The sequence below is a fragment of the Antedon mediterranea genome, chromosome 4 (genome assembly GCF_964355755.1).
Source record: "Antedon mediterranea chromosome 4, ecAntMedi1.1, whole genome shotgun sequence".
Taxonomy (NCBI): Eukaryota; Metazoa; Echinodermata; class Crinoidea; order Comatulida; family Antedonidae; genus Antedon; species Antedon mediterranea.
In genome coordinates, this window is record NC_092673.1 from 31057531 (window position 1) to 31082021 (window position 24491).

The 24491-nt window shown below is 32.8% G+C and overlaps 3 protein-coding genes across 3 annotated transcripts; 2 read left to right on the forward strand and 1 right to left on the reverse strand.

The window, feature by feature from the left end:
• The first annotated feature begins 7 nt into the window (after nucleotides 1–7).
• On the forward strand, nucleotides 8–6768 carry LOC140047774 (TBC1 domain family member 13-like). Its single transcript, XM_072092809.1, has 12 exons — nucleotides 8–105; nucleotides 490–563; nucleotides 811–851; nucleotides 1342–1403; nucleotides 2238–2316; nucleotides 3330–3412; nucleotides 3630–3786; nucleotides 4438–4642; nucleotides 5325–5567; nucleotides 6064–6145; nucleotides 6412–6469; nucleotides 6611–6768. The coding sequence occupies exons 1-12, from the start codon at nucleotides 8–10 to the stop codon at nucleotides 6680–6682; spliced, it is 1254 nt and encodes a 417-aa protein (XP_071948910.1). The 3' UTR covers nucleotides 6683–6768.
• Nucleotides 6769–12123: 5355 nt separating this feature from the next.
• LOC140046327 (LIM/homeobox protein Awh-like) lies at nucleotides 12124–18675 on the forward strand. Its single transcript, XM_072090930.1, has 5 exons — nucleotides 12124–12238; nucleotides 14653–14834; nucleotides 16579–16805; nucleotides 17308–17568; nucleotides 18144–18675. The coding sequence occupies exons 1-5, from the start codon at nucleotides 12146–12148 to the stop codon at nucleotides 18218–18220; spliced, it is 840 nt and encodes a 279-aa protein (XP_071947031.1). The 5' UTR covers nucleotides 12124–12145; the 3' UTR covers nucleotides 18221–18675.
• Nucleotides 18676–22778: 4103 nt separating this feature from the next.
• Nucleotides 22779–24285, reverse strand: LOC140046328 (coiled-coil-helix-coiled-coil-helix domain-containing protein 5-like). Its single transcript, XM_072090931.1, has 3 exons — nucleotides 24218–24285; nucleotides 23729–23869; nucleotides 22779–23251 (listed from the first exon to the last, which is right to left on the reverse strand). Coding segments are annotated over exons 1-3 (291 nt in total). The 5' UTR covers nucleotides 24220–24285; the 3' UTR covers nucleotides 22779–23103.
• Between the last annotated feature and the right edge of the window lie 206 nt (nucleotides 24286–24491).

Genomic DNA, 24491 nt, shown 5'->3' on the forward strand with positions numbered 1-24491 from the left:
TAAAACCATGCCGTTCCGAAATATTGAAGAGTTTCGGTCTTTAGTTATTGCATACGCCACGAGAGGTCGCTCTATTTTCAAGATGTCTGCTTCCTTTAAAGCTAGGTACACAAATTTGTTTTATTGAAATACACTTCTTTTAACGTAAATACTTAGTCAGAATTAAATGCACAAGTTTTTAGAGAACATGCATTTTCATTTTAGTATGTTTTATTATAGTGGCCTAGGCTAGGTCTAGGCTAGTGTAATTTTAGATGCTCTCCTAGGCCAGGTCCCGCTGGCCGCCAGCAGTCAGTAGGCTGCAGAGCATGCAGAGTGCATGGCGTTGGGAGCTAAATAAGTCCAGGAGACTCCCGGAAAGGGACTTCCTACCAAAAGTTTGGCCTAGAGGAAAAACAGAATAAATATTCATCACCAAATTGATTTATCATAATGTTTTAAATATTAAGAATTGATTATTAACTTTTTATATATATTTTTTTATTTCAGGCTAGCTAAATTTGAGGAACTTTTGGAGCAAGAAAAAATCAATTTTGATGACTTTCAAAAAGCATGTTTTAATGGTATTTATTATATTTTAATAACAAAAATATTTATTCTGGCATGACATGCTGCATTTAAATAAGTATACCCTCTTCTCTCTATAGCCTACCACTACTACTATACAAGGGGCTCTAGAGGTATAGTAGAGACTGACTCTAGACAGTAGAGAGTACTTTACTATGATAAGTACTAGGCCTATGTGTTTATTTCCAGTTGGGAGTCAATTTATTCCGGTAAATTTGTCTTCATTTATTATTGCATTTACAGGTATTCCAGACAAGCCTGGGATAAGATCAATATGTTGGAAGGTATTTATTTTGATAATTATAATAGATGGTATATGTATAAATTGTATGTCATCCTGTTTGATATTCTTACAGATAAAATTGTTATGGGTTTAACGTCTCACAATTCACTTATCAATTGTATGACCCACTACTAGAAGACCCCCGGGAGATGTGCATCATTTGTCCGACGTGTGTCATAACTTATGAATACCATGACATACTTCTACTTCAATAAAGTGACTTACCTTGTGACCATGACGCACCCATTTTGATGCATTATGACCATGTTGTTCATGATGGTGGGTGGTAAAGTGACGGACATTGACACCATTGTTGACATTCCATCTAGGTTTTTCACGCACCCCTGCATCTATAATTATTTGTAAATGACGCACCCCTCTTGTGGGGGTTGTATAGTGGGTCATACAAGTGCATAAAAATTTCTTGTACTTTATTACTACTCATATTCTACTACTTTAATTTGGATTTTGTTATTATTTTTATTTTCAAGATATTGTTGAATTATTTGCCACCAAAGAAAACACTTTGGAAAGAGCTGCTAAGTGAACGAAGGTACAGTTCTCAAATAATGCAATGTTTACTGACATTATGTATTGTCTTTGATGAGACCATGGGTGGATTGCTATAAAACAGTCTTAACTGATGGTCTTAACTCCCCGATTAAAGCCGGCTTTATCAGATAGACGGTCTTACTAAAGCCACCCCTGTTAGACCATTGCTATAAAACAGTCTTAAATAAGACCGCGTAAAGTAACAAATTGAGGGCGTACTTTGCGCGTAGAATACCAAATAAGGTAATGTTCGTCACGCTTGTTAAATTCACAATCATAACACAGTACATTTATACGCGAGAAAATCTATTCTAGGCCTATATAATAAGAATAAAATCACCGTTATTATTTGATTTAACACTTAAAACTTGTTCAATTGGTTATCTTTGCCGATAAATAATACGTAAAAGCAACAAAAAGAGAGGTTTAAGACTGTTTTAAGACTCCTTCGAGTAGGCTTTAATTTTAAAGACCGTTTACAGGTTAGACCGCGGCATAGCAATGGTCTATAATATAAGACTACTTGCTACGTCACGAATTATAGCCGGGTAAGCGCTAAGACCGGTTATAGACCGCTTATAGCAATCCGCCCCATATTCCTCTTATCTTCTATTGGCTCTTAAGCTCTGTCTAAATTAGTTTTACAAAAAAACGGGTGATGTGCCCAAATTTTGTATTGATATCAATATCATGCCAAAATATGGTAGTGATATGACATCATGTCCATATATGGGCACAACACATTTGTCACATAAAGTTTGATGGTGTAAACAGAGCTTTATAAGATTGGTTTCATTGACAGTTAATTTTAAAATATATTTTTACTATTTTTCAGGGAAGCATACAAGCAATTTCTAAAAGAGATGATTATTAAACCGGGATGTGCGGGAGAAAGTAATGCATCTTCTGATCATGTAAGTATAACATGTTTAAATCTAATATTTACCTCAACTCCAGAATAAAAGTAAGATAAAAAGATCTTGTAGACAAAGCAATTAAAATACTTACAAATATATTGTCTTAATGATAACTTCAGTTGTTGTCTACTGCCCTCTATCATTATGTACTTTTTGTCAGTTTGTGTAGAACCATTAAGGGGACACCTTTGAGACCCCAAGGGTCCCCTTATGGGTGTCCGCCTCTGTCCTTGTTCGTTTCACTTGAAAGGGTTCCTACAATAGTGTTGTCCTGTGTATATAGTGTACCCCCATGAATATAGTGTACCCCCATGAATATAGTGTATCCCCATGAATATAGTGTACCCCCATGAATATAGTGTACCCCCATGAATATAGTGTACCCCCATGAATATAGTGTACCCCCATGAATATAGTGTATCCCCATGAATATAGTGTACCCCCATGAATATAGTGTACCCCCATGAATATAGTGTACCCCCATGAATATAGTGTACCCCCATGAATATAGTGTACCCCCATGAATATAGTGTACCCCCATGAATATAGTGTACCCCCATGAATATAGTGTACCCCCATGAATATAGTGTACCCCCATGAATATAGTGTACCCCCATGAATATAGTGTACACCCATGAATATAGTGTACACCCATGAATATAGTGTACACCCATGAATATAGTGTACACCCATGAATATAGTGTACCCCCATGAATATAGTGTACCCCCATGAATATAGTGTACCCCCATGAATATAGTGTACCCCCATGAATATAGTGTACCCCCATGAATATAGTGTACCCCCATGAATATAGTGTACCCCCATGAATATAGTGTACCCCCATGAATATAGTGTATATATGTATAATGGTGTCCCTTGAATAAGGGTTTTCCCTGAATTGGATTCCAAGAAAAAGTGAGTTCTACTGTATTAAACTTATTTAGTATTGTTTATTTACCTCCCTCTAATCTTGTTCAATACTGACTCCTGTATTTAATTTCTTTTTTAGCCTTTAAATCCAAATCCACAAAGTGAGTGGTCTCAGTACTTTAAAGACAATGAAGTATTATTACAAATAGACAAAGATACTAGGTAAGTTATAATAATATATTTATTTCCTCCAAAATATACAAAATAGGGAAGACAAAATTTTACAGACGCCCTGTTTTTTTGTTTTAATAGTGTCGGGTGGGTGGTGTGGACACCATAAAAGGTTCTATGGAAAAACTGTTTACTGAAATACTAGAAAGATTTTTTGTTATAAACAATGAAAACATAGAGCACTTCTGTCTTTTTTTATACTAAACAGACGGTTATTACCAGACTTAGGGTTCTTCCAACGAGCAACAAAATTCCCTTTCAAAGACGTTGTTGATTCATCGTCGGATATTACCCTGCGAAAGAGAGTGGAGCAGTCCATTATCAAAGCAGAGGATGTAGCTAAAAATAGATTAGGAATTACAAATGTAAGTATTATATTGTTTATAATGTTACCAATTTTTGTGAAATTAAATGTAAAAGTCTCATTTCAAAGCTATAAATGTAGAAAAACGTACTCATATATCTTATGTATGTTTTAGTAATTTGCTCTTGAATAAAGTAAGTCAACAAGAAAAATACTGACACACAAAACCAAACAATCATGCCTCATTTTGTTTCTTCCGATCTGGTCTACAATTATTTTCTAAAAACCTATCTTCCTCCAACTTTTTTTTAAAGGAAGTTCAACTATATTGTGTACATGACTTTACCTTAAAACTAGTTTGTATTGTTTTATTAAGCTTGGTTCCCACTAGAACGTAACGCAAGGACGTAAACGCAACGCAAGCGTGTTGACCAATCACAAGCAAAGTTATAGACAGTTAACAATCACAAGTGAATACGCCATCGCTTGTGATTGGTCAATTCACTTGCGTTGCGTTACGTCCTTGCGTTGCGTCGCTAGTGGGAACCACGCTTTAAGTTGATCAAAACTGTGGATAATTTATTACTATAGAATATTGGCTAGTCCAGAGTTTTAAAAAACACCTCTGAATATAAATATTTAGCAAAATGTTTAAATACATTCCAACAGTTATTCAATTTATTGCAATAACTAAGATTATTCATTTTGTTAGGTTAAAGCAAAAACTAAGTTACCAACATATGAGTTTGGATATAATCCATTGGAAGATGGCCAAGAGGCCCATTGGGAAGTTGTCGAGAGAATTCTGTTTATCTATGCAAAACTGAACCCAGGACAAGGATACGTACAAGGGATGAATGAGATAATTGGACCTATCTACTACATCTTTGCCACAGATCCTGATGTGCAATGGGAAGGTAGGTGTGGTTATTGTCTATAAATAGAATATTTACACCAATTTTGTACTGATTAATTGTTTGAGTCCGTACGGAATTTACAATTTACACTATGGTAATGTGTGGTGTAAATTTTGAGATAAACCAGCTGTTTAAAAAAAAACCACCTCCTGAGGTGGATTGTTCAATTAGACCTTAAACTGCAAGCTGATTAACCACAAGATATAGAGCAATTTGACCATACTAGTGTAAAAAGATGCATGAAATTTGAATTTTTTTTAATGTGTAAATATTTTGTTCATCTGGTTAGTCCTAAGAGTAATTTGGTTTCACATTTAATTGAGTTTAAAGTCCGAACACAGCCTCTGTCAATATATTTAGGTTCAATATGTTTTTGAGACAAAATAAAGTACAAACAAACTGTATTTTTTTTTTTTATAATTAATAATAATTTTTTTTAAACAAATGTTGTCCCATTTATAGCGTTTGGCCATATTGTTAAAATATATTTTTCTTCTTCATTTCACAGGAAAGTGTCTCATAAATAGGGGTTTTGGCCATAGTGTTAAAACATGTATAAATTCTCCTTCTTCTTCTGTGTCTATTCGATAGGATTCGATATTAGATATTTTTCATCGAAGGGGTTCTATTGTTGCCCATTTTTTGTTGTTGAATCAGTATATTGTTTTATATTGCTTTTTAGAACATGCTGAAGCAGATACGTTTTTCTGTTTCACAAATTTGATGTCGGAGATCCGCGACACATTTATCAAAACTTTAGATCATACGTCAGTCGGCATCAATGCAAAGATGAAGTTCGTTATGACGCAGTTAAAGAAGTTTGATCTTGCACTATGGTTACGACTCAATGGCCAGAATCTTCAGGCCGAGTTCTTTCTTTTCAGGTGGCTGACGTTATTGCTTTCCCAAGAGTTCCCACTGCCAGGTATTTCATATTTTGATGTGCATATTGTTGTTTATTATTAGATTAGCTATTGCCAGACTTTCTGGCTATTTGTTGCAAGCACTGTAGATTGTATATTGTGTATGACTAGGATTTAAAACACCCCCTTATTGAAGTCTTAGAAGTAGGACTGTTGCTATATGAATCATATGAATCTTTGTCTACCCTATCAAAATGTGATCTGCCCATGCTAGTGATATGACATCATCATGTCCATATATGGGCATATCACATTTTTTGTCACATAAAGTTGATTTTGTAGGCAGAGTTTAAGTTTAATTTATTTTTCCCTCTCAAGCCTGTAAGACCATTTAATTTACTAGTTTAACTAGGACTTCTGACTGGCCTTAAATCTCTCATATCTTCTAGGATTTATCCAATTCAAAAATAATTAATTAATATCAATTTTTTTTATTTATATAATACTTAACCTATTCCAATATTCTATTAATTTTGTTTTTTTTTTTTTTCATTTTAGATTTAATTCGAATTTGGGACTCGCTATTTGCTGACAATTCACGTTTTGATTTTTTAGAAAGTGTTTGTTGTGCAATGATAATGTAAGTTTACAAACTTTAAATGTTTTGTTATTTTTTGTAAATTTTGTAAAGCTTCTCTCTACACTATCAAACTGTGTGACAAAAAAATGTGATGATCATTTCAACCATATTTTGGTATATCACTACCATATTTTGGGTGCATCACATTTTTTGTCAAACTAGTTTGATAGTGTAGACAGAGCTTAACGCAGTGTTCTCTTCAATATGGTCGTCATCAAACCAACAAAATAAAATTCACAAATATAGTTATTTTAAATTTTTTTTAGAATTATTAAAGATGAATTATTAGAAGGTGACTTTTCAGCAAATATGAAACTCTTACAGGTCAGTGTTCAATATTATTTTAATCAAATATCTTGTATTTCAAACACTTTTTTTTTACCGATTCTTTAAAAAAAAAATATTTTAAAGTTTTCTGCCATCATATTTTGAAATTTCACTATTAATAAGTTGCTTTCTTTACAGCACTATCCTAGCATTGATGTGAATATTGTCCTCTCAAAAGCATTCTCTCTTCGTGAATCTCAGCAAAAGTAGAAAACAAAACGGGTATCCTTAACTACTGTACTGTTAATGTTCTTCCACCTTCAACAAATAATAGTTATGTTGATAATATAGATATATTGTCCCCCTGAAAACATATTTTTAAATATATGACATTTTAATGTTGCATAATGGTTATTCACTTTGACCAAGTATTGAATCAAAGAAAAAAAAATAGTTAACTGAAAAATTGTGATTTAAAGCAAAAAATAGTCAATTTTTTTTTAAGTGAATATCTTTTTTAAAACAGCAAAATTTTATTAAAATTCATTTTTCATGGTTTTGGGGGACAATACATCTTTAATAATGATAATGTCCAGTTATGTCAATAATTAGTTATGTTTTGTATTAAGTGTGCTTGCTGTTTTAACCCTGATATGTAGTTGGACATTTGTATGCGTTTTGAGTTTCTATATATTTGTTGCATTATCCTACTATCGGGCTTTGAACAACTTGAAAAATATAAAGACCTATTATATTTGTTGGTCAAAAAATTCAAATGTATTACCTGCCATTATTATTACCATATTTTATTATTATTATTATTACCAAATATTATTATTATTATTACCATATTTTATTATTATTATTACCAAATATTATTATTATTATTACCATATATTATTATTATTAATATTATTATTGTTGTTGTTATTATTATTAATACAAGTCTTTCAGTATATACTACGTTACTAAACATTACCTTAAAATGTTATTAAAATACTATAAAGTAGAACGCCTTTTAAGAGGACACCGTCAAGGCCTAACAAACTGTCCCTTTAATAGGGGTGTCCCTTGAAAGTGGGGTTGACTGTAGTGTTAACAAATATATTTTGCCTCATTCAGTTCACAAGAAAGTGTCCCTTTAATAGGGGTGTCCCTTGAAAGTGGGGTTGACTGTAGTGTTAACAAATATATTTTGCCTCATTCAGTTCACAAGAAAGTGTCCCTTTAATAGGGGTGTCCCTTGAAAGTGGGGTTGACTGTATTGTTAACAAATATATTTTGCCTCATTCAGTTCACAAGAAAGTGTCCCTTTAATAGGGGTGTCCCTTGAAAGTGGGGTTGACTGTAGTGTTAACAAATATATTTTGCCTCATTCAGTTCACAAGAAAGTGTCCCTTTAATAGGGGTGTCCCTTGAAAGTGGGGTTGACTGTAGTGTTAACAAATATATTTTGCTTCATTCAGTTAACAAGAAAGTGTCTCTTTTATAGGGGCGACTCCTGAACTTTTTTTTTTTTTCTTAAATTTGTTTTTTTCAATTATGAGAAATTTCCAAAAAAACAAAATCATGTTATTGGGTTTTTTTTTAATCAACTTATGAAATTTATGGCGTTTTGCATAAAAAAATTAATAGCATGATATTGTACTATACTCATTAATACTTGATAAAAAAAACGTCTATTTTAATAGTACTGTGTAAATAAAATATATATGATTTTTTAAGTGACTTCCTATATTATAAATGTTTACAAATATAAAGTTAATATTTTAACAATATCTACCTTCGTTTGAATATGCCATATAGAAAATGTGCATTTCCAACTATTAGAACATTGTATTATTCTTATTTTTAGTATTACGACTACATTTTTGTGCCAACTTATTTTTAGCCAATCAACTCATTTCGGCATAAAATTTAATTCAGGCAGAGTTAAAAAAGAACGTTACAATTTTCGCGACGTTAGATAAAAGTATTAAAGTTCCCTTGCCTCATATTATGGATATTGTTATTAAGCGGGTTACCCAATGGATATTTGTATTTTGGGGTATTGGATTTAAAGTCGTTGATTGACGGAGAAATACAATTCAAATCAGGTCATATGCTTTCTCCGAGGAGTTGTTCTAATCTGATGTAAAGCATGTCTGTAATGGCATGAGGTATTGATTCATAATATAGAATGCACACCTCACGCCCCTCCCATCGTGGGGCGTGGTCAGCAGTACACGCCCCCTTTTTAAAACCATTTGATTCGATGCTTTTTTCGACGCAGTTTTAAATGACTCTTCTTGTAATAACTCAGGTATATTCCATTTAAGAAAGAATCTTGGGAGAAAAAGACTAATACATAATATATAATACTGATTGCACTGATGAAGGGCTAGTGTTGCCCGAAAGCTCTACTAACTTTTCTGGCTGTTTTACTTCGTCGTTTTGATTTAGCTTTTCGCTTTTTTTTTGTGTCTCTATTGAGATCCCAGTTACTGATACCCACAGCATTGTCATTTGCCTTTGGATTTATAATACAATATTGTTTGTTTTTTTAAACGTGCTATGAATTAAATTTAATAATGTGTATTCAATTTTACCCCGACATAGTTAAAAACAAAAGTAGAGAATATCTATAGACGTAAAACTTAATTATACGTCCCTGGAATGCGTGTGTAAATTGTTAATAACATGTATAGTTAAAGTTAACAATGTTATATGTGGACGTGCACAAAGCGCCTCCAATGTTTTACTTTTTCCGGACATGTTTTAAATGATGATGATTACAGATATCTTATTTTTATACCGTAAAATGTATTAAAACATAATGAATTCACAGTTGATATTTGAAAATGAATTAAAAGAAAGGAAGAAAATGTTACGAATAAATATAGTTTTATTACGTTCTTGTTGCGAGATGATAGGCGATTGTTAAGAGTGGTCCGAATTATTTTTTGTTTGAAACGTTTATGATAACATGTTTTATAAGGACAAACAAACGAAATATGTTATTGTTAAAATAAAAGTGCAAATTAAAAATGTGGGATTTGAAGAGCAACAAATCAGTAGAGAAACAACGCTTTCGTTTGTTAATACCTTTTGTAGGCCAAATTCTAAGGCCTATATTGAAAGTGTGTTTAAACAAGGCACAAGTTCTACAAATACAAACCACAGTAAACGCCTTTAAAAATAAACTTGATAAATTCATTGAAAGAAAATACAACAAATTTACTTTTATGGGATAAAGTGTATTGCAGAAGAATTTAAATCAAGGAAACGAATGAAAAAAAAAACCCCCAAAAAACCAAAAAAAACATGCAGTGATGACTTGATGAAATTGGGAGGGCATGACATGTACCATACAGAAATGTATGGTCTACTTACGAGCCCAACAAGACAGGTGATTACAGGTGAATAATAAAGGAATAATATGCAGTAGGGGTTAGAAGCCGAAACATACACAATGCACTGGTAAGAATGACGTACCGGTGTTGTAGTTCCACATATGACAATATGTTCATTATCATAGGCAATATCCATAATACGGCATCTCATGTGTGACCCATGTGATGCCTGTAACATGGACGGTTAAAGCAGGGAAGAGTGAAGTACCCTTTTCTGGTTAGGCTCTGTGATGCAAACGTGAAATAATACTATGTATACGATTTGTATGGCAAGTCTGATCGGAATATCGCAATGAATGTCAAATGGATTAATTCTTCCACGTCATCTTTTAATATTCGAATTAAATTAAAAAGACAGCTTAGGTCACTACTGTACCGTAGATAGAAAGATCAAGTTGATATACTCTTTAAAATGCGACGTGAATAAGTACCCCTTTTGTCTTCAGAACAACCCTCTTTTGTATAGTGTTAAAAATCGCTTAATCCAAAGTCACCACTATCATCGACCGTTTAAACTATTTAAAAATCTTTTAAAAGTTAACATGTCAATTAAGATTTAGCTTTGCCTTCACTTCTGTTATCGAATCGTTTAGGTAGAAAAGATTTAAGATAGAAAAAAGTCCATCGATCGTCTTTGTCCGATTACAGGGATTATCCCTTTTTGTATGTTTACTGTTATTTCAGGATACCACGACAGACAAATAAAAGTGTCTTCTTGAAATCATCGGTAGTATCATCATATAGCCGCGAGTTACTTATCAAATCCGACGATTTCGCTTTTCCAGTAAACTTTTTTTGTAAACGAGTATCATTCAATTCAAAGAACAACAATGGCAAGAGATAGTAAAAGAAAATTGACGAAGGCAGATCCCAAAAAGATTTGAATCTTGTCACGGGATTTCTTTACAAATTTAGTTAAAAAAATAGAACATTTAGAAACGAATAAATATAAGTAAAGTTAATAAATAAATTTAACAAAAAAAAAAAATTAATATAATACCAGTAGATAAAAGTTTGGAAAAAAAGTAAAAAATGATGAACAGAGAAAAGTACAGCTGCAGGGCATAGAACGAATATGAAGACAAAATGAATAATAAAATCTAGCAAGTCACGGAACATGAAACAACGACCATATCAAACAGATCGATTTAGTAATGAGACAACAATCATTTCGGATGAGCTCTCTTGATAGAGATTAATTCACTTAATTTATCCTTTTATACTACTACTGTTGATATAAAGTTTGTGGTACACCATGTATATTAGTTCTGAAAAGAACTGTTGAGTTTCTCGACGTTTCGATCAATTTGCTTTGATCGTCCTCATGAGTGAGGACTACTACTACAGTACTACAGTACTATATTTTTCTTAATGAATTATACAATTAATTAAAACATATTGACTAAAACTAAACGGGTGTCATTTCTGATGAGCTATCTTGATACAGATTAATTTACTTAATTTACTGCTTACATAACTACTTATATTTTTCTTAATGAATTATAGAATTAATTAAAACCAGTCTCTTCTCTGATTAAAACATAATAATTTACAGTTAGTATTTAAAATATGCATTAATATTATTTTTTTTAAATGTAATTGATGATGGCTATGGTAATATTTTTTTATAAACTGATAAATACTTTTAGAATAAAGTGTCCAAAATAATATACACGGTGTACTAACTTTTAATTACTTTATTAATTTATATAACTGCTAAATACTTCAGAACAAAATCTCAAAAAGAACATGGAGTTTACTCCATGAAAAGACTTGACAAGCAGTTGCGAGTTATTGTAAACATGTCATTAGACGAAGCGTGTACGATTAAAATCTTTTCCGTTTTTTTGACATCTACATTTTGAAATATTTACATAGCCGTGGAAAACCTACCATTTTGATAAGCCTATAAAACGCGGGTATTCAACAAGCAGATTGCATTCATAAAAGGTTTAAAGAAACACCCATGGACTCGTAAGTAAGTGTGAACTGTCTCTATGAAACAAAAGCATTGAGACAGACTACAAACCCGTACAAAAGCTTTCCACAAATAAGAACAATTGAGCATTTCATTCTTACGTCATTTTGATTGACAGGCAATGCCATTTAAAATAATAAGACATAAGACGCCGTGAAGGCGTGGCTTCGTTCACAGAGTTTCCTATTTGTCGATGTGAACACATGATAATTCCATTGGTTAAACGCTTCAAAAGTGTCCCTGGCGGACACGGACGAGAAATCCGTGTGTAGATCGTACACAAAACAAACTTATATGACATCATACGAACAACACATGAGGATTCATTCATCTAAGGAAAGTTTAGGATCAAGTATTTATCCAATGCTGGGCACTCTAGGCAGTGGCAATGTGGTTATTAAAACAGAGCCTGGCTCGGTTGAAGATCAGGATACGAGTGACGACGAAAGCATGTCGGTAAGTTGCTTATCTTTGAGTCATGTTTACCATAAGTGAAATAAGGAGGCAAACAAGACTGCCTCCTCTCATAGTTGTTATATGTGATTCATCTGTTTGTTTAGATGTGTTGGGCTTGAAACAATGTGGTAAAATAAAGAATTCCGTGTATTTATAATACGTATATCAAAGAAAGAAGCTCTACTAAAAGTATTAAACCGAAATGTACAGACATTGTTAGTTGTTGTCAGTTGTTATATTGTCAGGAAGAAATACGTTTTTGATATGTGTGAGTCATATGTTTGTTTAAAAGTGTTGAGTTTTGAACTTGAAACAATTTGATAAGGTAAAGAATTCATGTGTTTATAATACGTATATCAAAGAAAGAAACTCTACTAAAGGTTTAACCCGAAATTTATTATTATTTATTATGATGTTATTAATATCATGGTACTCTGAACAAAATTCAACTAAACGCAAGTTATCGTGTCAAGAAGAAATAAGCAAATGTCTTTATGGCCGGGTCAAAACCGCCACGATAGTGCTGTACCTCCAATGGACCTTCACAACTTTTAACAATTCTCCGTCGAATGACGACGTATTTTTGTTAGTAACGGTCGCCTAAGAGTTTCTAATGCTCTAAATAAATAATCTAGGCCTAGGCCTACTCATATGCTTTTATTGTAAGACACGAAATTACCTAACTGTTAGTATTTATTTATTTATTTCCAAACCCAACCAACAGCAAAATAAATTCGCCAATAACAGGAGGGTAAGTACCAATGCTTCTTATGGAAATGAAATTTAGTTTTAAGATAAAAATAAACCGTTGTTGTAAATATTATTTCAAAATGTTAATTAAATTGGTTCATGGAGTAAACCTCATTTTTACATTAACAATTCTACCAAACCTTTACAGTTTTGTAAACATTAAATTCACATATTATTTGAAAATTCAATCATAATTTAGAAGTCTTCATTTTTCTTCATTTAAACAACCGACATGATACAATTACACTCTACCTATTAACCACGTATCTAAATTGAGTTATTGTATTAATATTATTGAATATGTCTACAAATACTTATACACAATCGACACTGTCGAGGCATTCTGAACTTTGCTTTAAATCTTTTTCTTTACTCCATTTACTAAATTACAAACAACAATACATTTTGCACTCTACCTTTGCTGTCTGTATTTATCTATATATTTACTATATATCTGTAATTTAACCACATTTACTAATTGTATTAATAAACATTAAATAATAGTTTGAATCGAAATTGTAGGAAAGATGAATAAAAACCAAAAGTAAGGATTCTGCACTCAGCAGGAAATAGTAAAGTAACAAACTTTATTTGCTTTCGATACTTTTCGTTTGGTTTTGTTACATTTTTCCCCATTTCGTTACATTTGTTTTAATTTCGTTACATTTGTTTTATTTCGTTACATTTGTTTTAATTTCGTTACATTTGTTTTAATTTTGTTACATTTTGTTTAATTTCGTTATATTCTGTTCCATTTCATTTAATTTCGTTACATTTTGTTTCATTTCGTTACATTTCGTTTCATTCACTACTTTGGTAACAAACATTGCAACTGTCAAAAAATATATGATTAAAATTAAAAAACGTTAAAACTTTTCCTTTGTTCACAGTCCGTTTTTATTATACCATCAAAACATTCATAGATTTCTGGTTACCACGTCATCTTAAAACTTAATACATTTTTTAGATTGTAAGACAAAGCCCACATTTATGAGTAAAAGCGGTGTAGTAATGGACATGCCGGTTATAAAAACTATAAAGTTTTACTGACTTTTTTTATTACATTTAACAACAAAAAAGTGCGATTCATTGTTGATTAAAATTGACCCTTTGCGTTTTATCTCTCATTAGTTAAACTAAAAGCTATACTCGTTGCCGTTTCTTAGTACTGCCTTCACTGACCTACAAAGTGTATGTATGACACTGATATTTGATATAAAAAAGAAAGAAGAAAAAAACCTAATAAAAACTGATTAGAAGTCGTAGCTTATGATTTTAATTACTGAAGTTCTTAAGTATGTTGGTATGTTGTTGTAGGATTATTATTAATTTCTTACTGTATTTCGGTATTAAATTCAGAATTATCGTAACTATATAGTTGTTTTTAAAACGAATGTATTATGGCAGTGTTTTTTTTTATGGTAGAGAATACCAATTTGATATTATAGAGACACAACACAAAGTGTACTTAATAACGGCCCTGGTTCTTTATTGAAGACTATTGTTTTGTGCTAAGTCAAGTTTCACATTCTATTCCAGGCGCGCCTACTTATTTTTATAACCGCCTTAGTAGGTCTAACCATTCTTGATTGAACATTACCGGAGTAGTTCTACTACTACAGGTTATCTTATATATAATTTACATTATCATTTTTCTCTTTCAGTCCGATGTTGATGAATGTGAGGGGTGCGGAGATCCTATATCGGATCGGTTCTTCTTGAAAGTTGGTCTTCACTCCTGGCATACCGATTGTCTGCATTGCTGCATGTGCACCTGTAGCCTCAGCGGTCATCATGCATGTTACTTCAAAGATGGACAGGTGTATTGTAAACTTGATTATACTAGGTAAGTTTTATGAAGTATGTTTTCATACGTGTTTGATCTAAAAAATGACTGGGTAATAATGAGAAGCGCTTTTACGAATTGTACAATAAGCGCTATATAAGAACAAATATTCTCACTCCTGAGGACGATCAAAGCATATTGATCGAAACGTCGAGAAACTCAACAGTTCTTTTCAGAACAAATATACGTGGTGTACCGCAAACTTTATATCATCAGAACAAATATTACTATTAAGTATTTATTTATTTATTTCAACAATATTTGCAGATCATTAACAATACAAATTAAATTAAAATAAATATAGGCCTAATTTATAAAGAAAAAGGCACAAACAAATTAGAATAACAAATTAAATGAATTAAATTATTGACCATCTCGGAAGAAAAGATAGGGAAAAGGAAGCAACTAAACAAGAAGATGGTTCTTGGGCAGGAATTTGATATTTGATAATGTAAAAACGAAAGTAGAAAATAAATAATATTAATAATACGCATACAGTGTTAAGAGTTTAAACCCGTTTTAGTTTTATATAATAATATTTACTTTTATTATTAATTAAAAACCTACATTTTATAAAACATTGTACGGCTGGTAAATATGAAGGTACCAATTCACACGCATTCTTTTAATGTACAAAACAGCAACGTTTTATGATGATAAAAAAAAAGCTCAGCTAAGTTAGGCCTAAACAGTTTATTATCGGAATTCCACCCGACACTCAGTGCTGTATCTCCACATATGACAATATTTTCCCAGTATGGTATCCAGTTTTGTATCATGTAAGGGAAGGGTTAGGTCTATGATATTAGGAGATTCATATGAAACACGTGTGACTGTGTATCACGGTATTTTCATATGATACTTGTTTATTTTTGTGTTGTTGAAATTTGGATACTTTTTATTGTAAGGTAATCCATCTCCTTCTTTTGTTAATTTCCCCGAGAGATGATGATGATGATACTGATAGATAGGCCTACATTCCAATTAAAATCGGATCGGAACTTTTTTACTTAAAATATATGAAAAAGACACTCACTTCTTGGGTTTAAATAAAGCCCATCAAGTAAGTGCTCTTAAACACATAATTGGTTTGTCAAACTTTTCCAATGCTAACAGTCAATTGGTATTGATTACCTTATAAAGTCATTATAAATGTCAATGGATTGTATTTATCTAGGCTTTTGTTCACTTAACATAATCATTTGTTTTTATCCAGTTTTATTGAATTCTACGCGTAAACAATCCACTGCCTTTAGGCCTATGTAAGCGGTACTTCCAAGTTGCTGTATCGATTTAGAGACCTTTATAACGTTTTTCAAAAGCTAAATAAAATAGATTAGGTATTTAAATCTGTCTGATAATGCAGCATTGTACCCTACACTTACAGAATCGATAAATTCTTTGGTAAATTTAAAAACTGGTGCAGTCAGTCCGTTCGAAATAATCATCTTAACTTTGTCCATGATGTGCTCAGTTTTTAAAATAACGTAAGAAAATAGTGTTTTTTTTCTTTAAAATCCAATCCTCAAGGAAGAGATAAGACCGAATTTTCTTCATTTGAACTTTTTAACATTAGTGCCTGTTTAAGCAAAAAGATTAATAAATGTCAGAATTGCATTCTGGTCTAGAGGCTGGCCTTATTTATTATGTCTTATTGTTAACATTTCAAAACATTCGGGTGATTATAAAAGTAGTATTTTCCTTAACTCATTTTAAAGCAGGACATTTTTTCCTTTTTATATAGAGAATTCGGCACAAAATGTGCAAAATGCAATAGAGGAATTCAGTCGAGTGATTGGGTAAGACGAGCCAAAGACCACGTGTTCCATTTAGCATGCTTTGCGTGCGACAACTGCAAACGGCAGCTTTCAACTGGTGAAGAATTCGCTATGATGGACAACCGGGTTCTTTGTAAAGCACACTATATGGAATTAATCGAAACGTCTTTCAAAGTTGGAACAAGTGACGGAGGTAGTTATACTTTTATGTGTTAAGCTCTCTTTAAACTTTATGTGACAAAAAAAAATGATGACGTGATGTGGAGACAGTGATGTCACATTACTACCATATTTGGGCACATCACAATTGTCACATAAAGTTTGATAGTGTAGACACAGCTTTAGATAAGCAACTTGGTTTGTGTTTTACCCGTCATCATGGCCGAGAATTACTGAACTCGGCATTTTCCCTTACGAAGAACCTGATCTAACATAGGCTGGGCGTATTGCAAAGGGAAGGAAGGTCCCGCAGCTCGAACGCTGCGAGTCATTGTCGTGTGGTCGAGGAGGAAAGAATACAGTAAGACATTTCGATAAAGTGCTATTATAGATAATCTACACGTGATGATTAAACTCTTATATAAATGAAAATAAGTTGAAAATATTGAAAATAAGTTTAAGTCAGCTTATTTGAATTTTGATAGAGAAGCCTAGGCCACATATAATATTTATTAAAATGCGTTTTGTTTTAACAGACAGTGCATACGACTCATCATCCGGGCAATCACGAATGGCCCATCGTCCTAAGCGTGTCCGCACTACATTCTCCGAGGACCAGTTAGAAGTTTTACAGGTGAATTTCCAGGTGGACAGTAATCCGGATGGACAGGACCTGGAACGCATTGCTAATATCACTGGACTCAGCAAACGCGTTACCCAAGTATGGTTTCAAAACTCAAGAGCCCGCCAAAAGAAATTTCAGACTCGTAGTCATAGTGAAGGCTCACCATCAAGTCGTAAGTTAATATTGTTAATATTATTTTTCCTATTATTTATTACTACTATACTGTTGTAAATGTTTGGATAAACTCTAAACTTCTCAGAAAATTGAAGTCTAGTTATGTTGTGTTTTCTTGCGTAGATCGTTTATTGTCAAACCGTTTCCATAGTCAACTGGTTTTCAAAATGATGACTTGCAATGATAAAAAACAGACATCGGAGAAATATAACAAAAATTTTAATTTCTTTATATATTGTGTTTTAATAATCAACAAATAAAAATGAAAGATTTTTAAAGTATTGAATATAATAGTCAGAACACGATGCATCGCCTTAGGTAGATTTGTGCATCTAACAAATTGAATTTACATAATGTTATTAAGCCTACAAATACTGATTGTTAATAATATGGTAATCTTGTAATGTTAACGCAATGACCACACTACCACAATGTCTCATAATTAATAACCTGCCTAGATTATCAACTTTTGAACTTTAGCGTGTTTTCGACTTTAACGAATAAGTGACGCAAGTACGTCTAAATTGCTCTATAAAAAAAAAATTCATAAACACTACTATTTCTATCTTTCAGCTTCTAAATCTCCATGTGGAAAATGTGGCCATTCCTACTGTGGCTGTCACGTGATGATGTGCTCTCCACAATCGTAACACAAGTATGACGTAATTTCTAATCAACTCCAAAAAATGTCTTATGATCGGGGAAAATCGCACCGAAACAGGTGGACAAGACGTGCAGATTACTCCGAACGTATATGTAGGCCTACTGGTGGTATAACTGGCGAACGAAAGCCGCAGGCCTCATGCAAGACATCCACGGACAAAAGTCAAGAGGATACCGCACTATTTGAAGCTCCTAACCCACGGAAGATTAAAAGTCCAGTAGCTCTATAATGGTATTTTAATGACCAGTGGTGCGGCTACGTTCTTGTTCATGAAAATACTTGTAGCGAATTTTTAATTTGATGGTACTCAAAGAGAAAGACCAGAACAGCTGTTGAAAACGACATCGATATTATTATAAATATATATATAATATAGTTATAGAATGTAAATAGTTATTAATATATTATTATATAGGTAGATTATATTGCGTGACTATTGTCACTATGGTCACTATGAAGTCGCAAATATGGTAGGGACGGATGAAAAAAGCTAAATGTATACACCCCAAATACTACTTGTGGTTAGCGTGAGCCTGGTACCGTATGAAAATTTCCATTAAGTATCTTAACATTTGCAAATAGTTGAATTCAACTATTTCCATGATACTGAATACCTAGGTGCTGAACCATAAAGTCGACGCGCGCGTACACTATTTTCATTAATGTTTGAACGCCGACAGCTGTGTGAAATTACAGTGTATTGTCGTGGTTTAACAGACTTTTTGGTAAGACCGGGTAACTGAAGAAATATATCTATACAGTTTCACATTGTAATTAGCACATTCAGGAATATTATGTTTCTTTTTAATGCGTTTCAGCATAGAGAGATTATAGTAAAACCTGTATGATTTCAGTCAATTATAATTAGCATTTTCTGGTCGTTGTGTCAGTGTTATGTCATTGTTGTTTAAGCATGGGGCTATTGTAGCTCTATCGTGTAAGTTGTTTGCTGAATAAATGCTGGAAGCTATAGATGTGGTTTTGCGTTTGTATTGCCAACTATATCGGGGCTTATTAGAACTATGTAGGCTACGTTTGTAGGCTAACATTCATTTACGTAAACTCTGGAAAGCGTTAAAAACAACAAAATCGTTAATAATATTATCCTGGATTAATAAAGCGCCTAATGTGAAAAAAAGAAGTGCTGTACATATTATTACCCCCGTCATTTTTGGATCAAGCACGTATGGATACATACTGGTACTGACATAATGCAGCTGGTCATCAGTGCAATATTTACCTTACCAGGCACCAATTTCATTTGTACACCTGGGATGGAGATTAGAAGTAACTCTCTCACTGCATAATGGTTTAATAAAAACAGAAAAACGTGGTTAATAAGTAAAACGTATATTAGCTTCATTTAATTTTGTTTTATTTGTACGCCTGTCAAGTTCGAAGTTCAATGTAGAATGTTAAGCTAAACTTACTAAATTGGCATTAACATATAGTAAAATAAAATACATTTAAATTTTACTTGAAATGTAAAATAATAAAACTTAATAGGAAACGAAGATACGACAATAAACATTTATAAGACGGACAAAATATATAAAGAATATTTGACACACATTGACTCTGTGTGCAAACATCGCCCGTAATCCACGATATTTAAAAGACAACTTTGTATTTAAATTTTATGTTTTTTATTTATAAAATATAGTTATTTACGACCATGCTGAATTACACTGATGCAAGATACGACGTTTAGCAGTCTTTTTTTCTTTCAAACCGGTGCTACAAAAATATGAAGTAGAAGATAAGATAATAATAATATATATTATATAGATAATAATAATTTAGTCCTACCAAAATGACTTGTAAATATTAACCGTGTGATAGGCCTATATTTAATACAGATTTTGTATATAAACTTGACCGCTATTTCCAGCTGTTATTCTCTAAGTAATGCAAGCAATTTACATATTCTCTGACGTTTTTTCCTGATTTTCTTTTATACATTTTGCACCCAGCTTTCCGATTGTTCAAAAACACAGAGGAAAACTGTGAAAGATTTTAAAATATGGCCTGCTGCATCTCGAGGAAATAGTCGTAACAATGTTTTCTATTGACACTTTAATGCTAGAAATTTTATTTTGTGACGAACAAGAAAAAGGTGTTGCAAACTAAGGCAGGTATGTAATACGTTCATTTTATTACTGTATTTCCCACTGATAGCCTAGGCCGGTTTGCCGATCTTGCATGGTAGTGATATGTGAATAACAGTACTGCATAATGGGCAGGATCTCGCTTAGGCCTACTTATTTATTCGTGGTAGTCCTAACGTGTTTCAATGTATAACCGGCCTAAATGTGGTTCTTCTGGAGTATAGTTAAATGGCCCGAGTGGCAGGGAGGGTCGCTTACCGACAATATCGGCATTGGTTCGAGGGTGACTCGCTCCTTTAAATTCAGTTTATCATTCGAAAAGAGTGGGGACTACCCCGTTGAACTGGTTACAACAAGCCCCTGTACATTCACGATCCCGTTCACTATCCTGTACCTATGTTTAACCACTATCTAGCCCTAGTAGGCCTGCCGTACGTCTAATACATTTTAAAATATGTTATATTTCTAAAGTGTTTAAGACCTAGGTCTATGAATTTTATGAGCTGCCAACAACGAATTAATTTCTTTCATGCTAGACAAATAAAATGTATGTATTTTATCTAGTGTCGCCTGCTTAGTAAAATATGTTTGATACTACGATACTAGTGGGGATTCCGAATTTTGTCGGTGGGGAGTGAAAATAGTAAGTTACTTTTGCAAAAGATAAAAAAAAATTTTATTAAAGCAGGCAGAAAAAGAGATATATTCGTATAATGTTTAATAGTTGTACCTAGGCAATCTAGTTGTGGTAGTTGAGCTGTGGGGAACAAAGGGTTTATCTCTGGCTGCGAAACGATCAGTTTCACGCCCCTTAATAGAAACGCACGGCGGCACCGGTAGTACTCCAGTACTGTGGTATTTGTCGCAGCCAGACATAAGATTAAAGGACGAGTTCCTATCTTGACAAGGCGAGCTCAGTATCTTGATGTTAGACTGCCTTGCTTGTACATGCTTTATTATACAATGAAATGTAAAATCTACTTCAGTAATTCAATTTAACTTAGATCGTCTTCAAATTATTTCTTGCTCGTTAGTACCATAATTAAATGAAACTTAACATGATTAATGAATAATATAATTATACATGTCGGGCATTTCGAGTAATAGTATTACTACAAACCTAATTTTAGTTAACGAACTTTTGTTTCATCTATTGGTACATTCTTAATGAGTGAAGGTTTCATAACATATGTTCATACAGTTTTATTTGAACATGTTGGTAAACATTTTTAATCAGTCCTTTGTCACAGTTACAGACAGTATTTACGGAAAGCAAAACAAAAGCATAAACAAAATCTGGATCATAGTCTAGGCCTATTTTCATTCTTTGTTCTAGCAAAAATCAAATCAATAGCGAAAAGATAAAATCAAAAGTATCTCAGTGTAGGCCTACAGTGTTTAAACGCGGGAAGTCTGAACGATTTTGACCTAAGAAAATGGCACGCGAATTGTTTTGTTTTAGGATATTATTTATCGTCTGCCGAACATTTAAAAACAGCGGGAAGAAATCACACAGACGACACTTGATACTTATACATTCTAAATTGTTAGTGTAAATACATAACCAGTAAATTAGCTTAGTGTCTATTACGATCGTAGTGGCTGTATGTGATTTGTTCCGTAGAGTGGGTCATTGTTTTTGCTTTCAAATATTGACACTTTTGTTCTAAGATGAATACGTGTTAATGAAGGCATGATTAGAATACGTCATGACAGATGCTTCAATGGTTTCTCTACCTGCGTCGTAGTTAACTCTATTATTGTGATTATTGTTGTTATTGTTTTGCTTTAAAAATAACATTATTAATTCATACAGTCTCCCAAAAGATCGGTAATATGATTTCAACTGAATTTTATATTTTTGTGGGGAGACTGTCATTTAGCCTACGAACAATACTTTTATATCTAAAACATATTAAATATATGTATTTTTATTTCTATTCACACTTGTTCCACCTCGATTCCATTACTTACGTCTTCCGTTCATTGAAACGGACAAATGTGAAAGGTAGTTTAAAGTGTAGCTCCGGTTCAAACTTTCAAATGTTTATTTCAAAATATAATTTGTAAGTTTTCTATAAATCCTGTTTATTTTTCCGTCAAAAAGCGGTACTACAGCAACTTTCTAAAATCTACCTTTTGCCGGTTTTAGTACAGGTTTACTCCAGGACTAAAGTCCCCTTTCATGAATACCATTTCGAGTCCAGGACTAAATCTAGAGATAATCCTCTTTCATGAATACCGGCCATACATTTTTAGCCCGGAGGTACTATTTAACTAAACTAGAGTCTCCTCATTGTCAATACGTACCTCCTATTCATGGACAGCCCATAATAATAGTGAAACATTTTTGAGTTATGAGGGTGTCCTCTTAATAAGGGCTCTATACTTTGCGATCGATTATTAATTTTTGATGGTAACTTATTTCACCTACTGTAGGTGATCATTTGAGACAGAAAAGCGACATTCCTTCAGATTTTGAATATATATTTATTATTTTTAATACTGTTCATTATTATATAGCATGATTTTCAAAATCAAATCAATAGTTTAATATTTTAAAACTTGTCATTTTCCATTTGTTCTGTTTTGCAACTGAGCCTCACTTGTGTCGAGCGTAGTTTATGCAAGACCACCCATTAGATTCACTTGAAAATTAGGCCTATTGTCCTCTTCATTCCTGCTGATTTGTTCAGTTTATCCCTCACTTCCTCTTCCTTCTCAAAGATGTTTTTTCAACTTAAATCTGACTATATTTCTATCATAACTGCGATGACTGTTCTGCGCATGTCAAGAATGTTTCAAGTTCTGCTATGCACTGCTGTACGTCTTGTGGATGTTGTTTCAAACAAGTGGCATACACTTTAAAACTTTCTGCGCATTCTTTGTTTATCTTCTGAACTATTGGACTGGGGAAAAAATAATACGTTAGCGGCTATTCATCGTACTTGCTATTCATCCTACACGCTAATTTTGTATCGATTTTAAACCTATTTTATTCAAAGTGAACAAAAGGGCACAGAAAAACAATTAATAACTTGTTATATTTGAAAAGCTAATAATTAGCAATAATTAATTAATAATAACATATAGGCCTAATAGGCAAGTGTTTGAAACTAGAATAAGATTAAGATAATATTATTCTCATCCAAAAAAGAGGATGAATGAATTAAGCGTCTTTCACGCCTGTTCCGACACGGGTTCGGTCCGGCGCCGAAAAATCCAACGTTTCGTTTTCACGTTGGTACGCACATATAGATTGGTGCATAGCCGCGTGGAGAGCGTGGTGAAAACGAAAAATGTTACGTTCGATTTGATTTTCGCTCCGCGGACCGGGAACCTGCCTGAATGTGAGAAGACGCGCTTTATATTAAATATAAACGTACTGTTGAGAGGAACACTTAGTGGCCTCATTCTTCAATTCATTACACTCGTGTTGCCAAGAAGTTGGGTTTTCTGATACACATCTCCCGTAATTATCAAGTTCCTTGCTACAATATTTTGTTATAATATTCACAATCGCATCCCTACAACAAGAATAATTTCAATGATAAGCAGAAGTCAATTTAGGAATTATTTTATAATAACTTTGTCTGCATATAGATCCAGTGAATTTACTAAATCATGGAGACTCTTTATATTCCAGGCCGTGATGATCACTTCCTCTTTAATGCAAATCTGTCTGCTGCAATTGTCATTTTGAGCACCGACCTGCTGAGGTCGTGGTGGGATACAATCCTACTCCTAGCTAGGCCTAGACAGTTTTTATCACTATTATCTAACTAGGATTTTAGTTTCTTTAGTAATTGTGAATAACATAAAAGCAACAGTAAAGTCTATAGTAATGAAACCTCACAAAAGACAAAGTTTATTACATAATAAAGCTTCGGAAACAAACAAAAACAAAACAGTATGATTTTTAGTGCTCTGGAGTACTCAAATCAAAACAATCAAATTAATATCCTTGGCCTAAAAGTCTTTATGATATTACATTAGAATGAGAAAAAACTATTACCAAAATATTTAAATAATAATTATAAATAAAATAATTGAAAATTATTATAGTATAAATATGGTATTATAAATGATGATAATTATTTTTTTTAAAATAATTATGATATTTGTATATGATTGTTAGTGGTTAAATTT

Bases quoted from the DNA above. Each gene is read 5' to 3' on its own strand.
- LOC140047774 (XM_072092809.1), top strand. From the start codon at position 8: ATGCCGTTCCGAAATATTGAAGAGTTTCGGTCTTTAGTTATTGCATAC. The intron at 3,413-3,629 runs GTAAGTTATAAT...TATACTAAACAG, and splicing joins CAAATAGACAAAGATACTAG to ACGGTTATTACCAGACTTAG. The intron at 5,568-6,063 runs GTATTTCATATT...TTTTCATTTTAG, and splicing joins CCAAGAGTTCCCACTGCCAG to ATTTAATTCGAATTTGGGAC.
- LOC140046328 (XM_072090931.1), bottom strand. The intron at 23,252-23,728 runs GTACGTTTATAT...TTTTTTCCCCAG, and splicing joins ACTAAGTGTTCCTCTCAACA to TCCAATAGTTCAGAAGATAA.
- LOC140046327 (XM_072090930.1), top strand. From the start codon at position 12,146: ATGCTGGGCACTCTAGGCAGTGGCAATGTGGTTATTAAAACAGAGCCT. The intron at 12,239-14,652 runs GTAAGTTGCTTA...TTTCTCTTTCAG, and splicing joins GTGACGACGAAAGCATGTCG to TCCGATGTTGATGAATGTGA. The intron at 16,806-17,307 runs GTAGTTATACTT...TTGTTTTAACAG, and splicing joins AGTTGGAACAAGTGACGGAG to ACAGTGCATACGACTCATCA.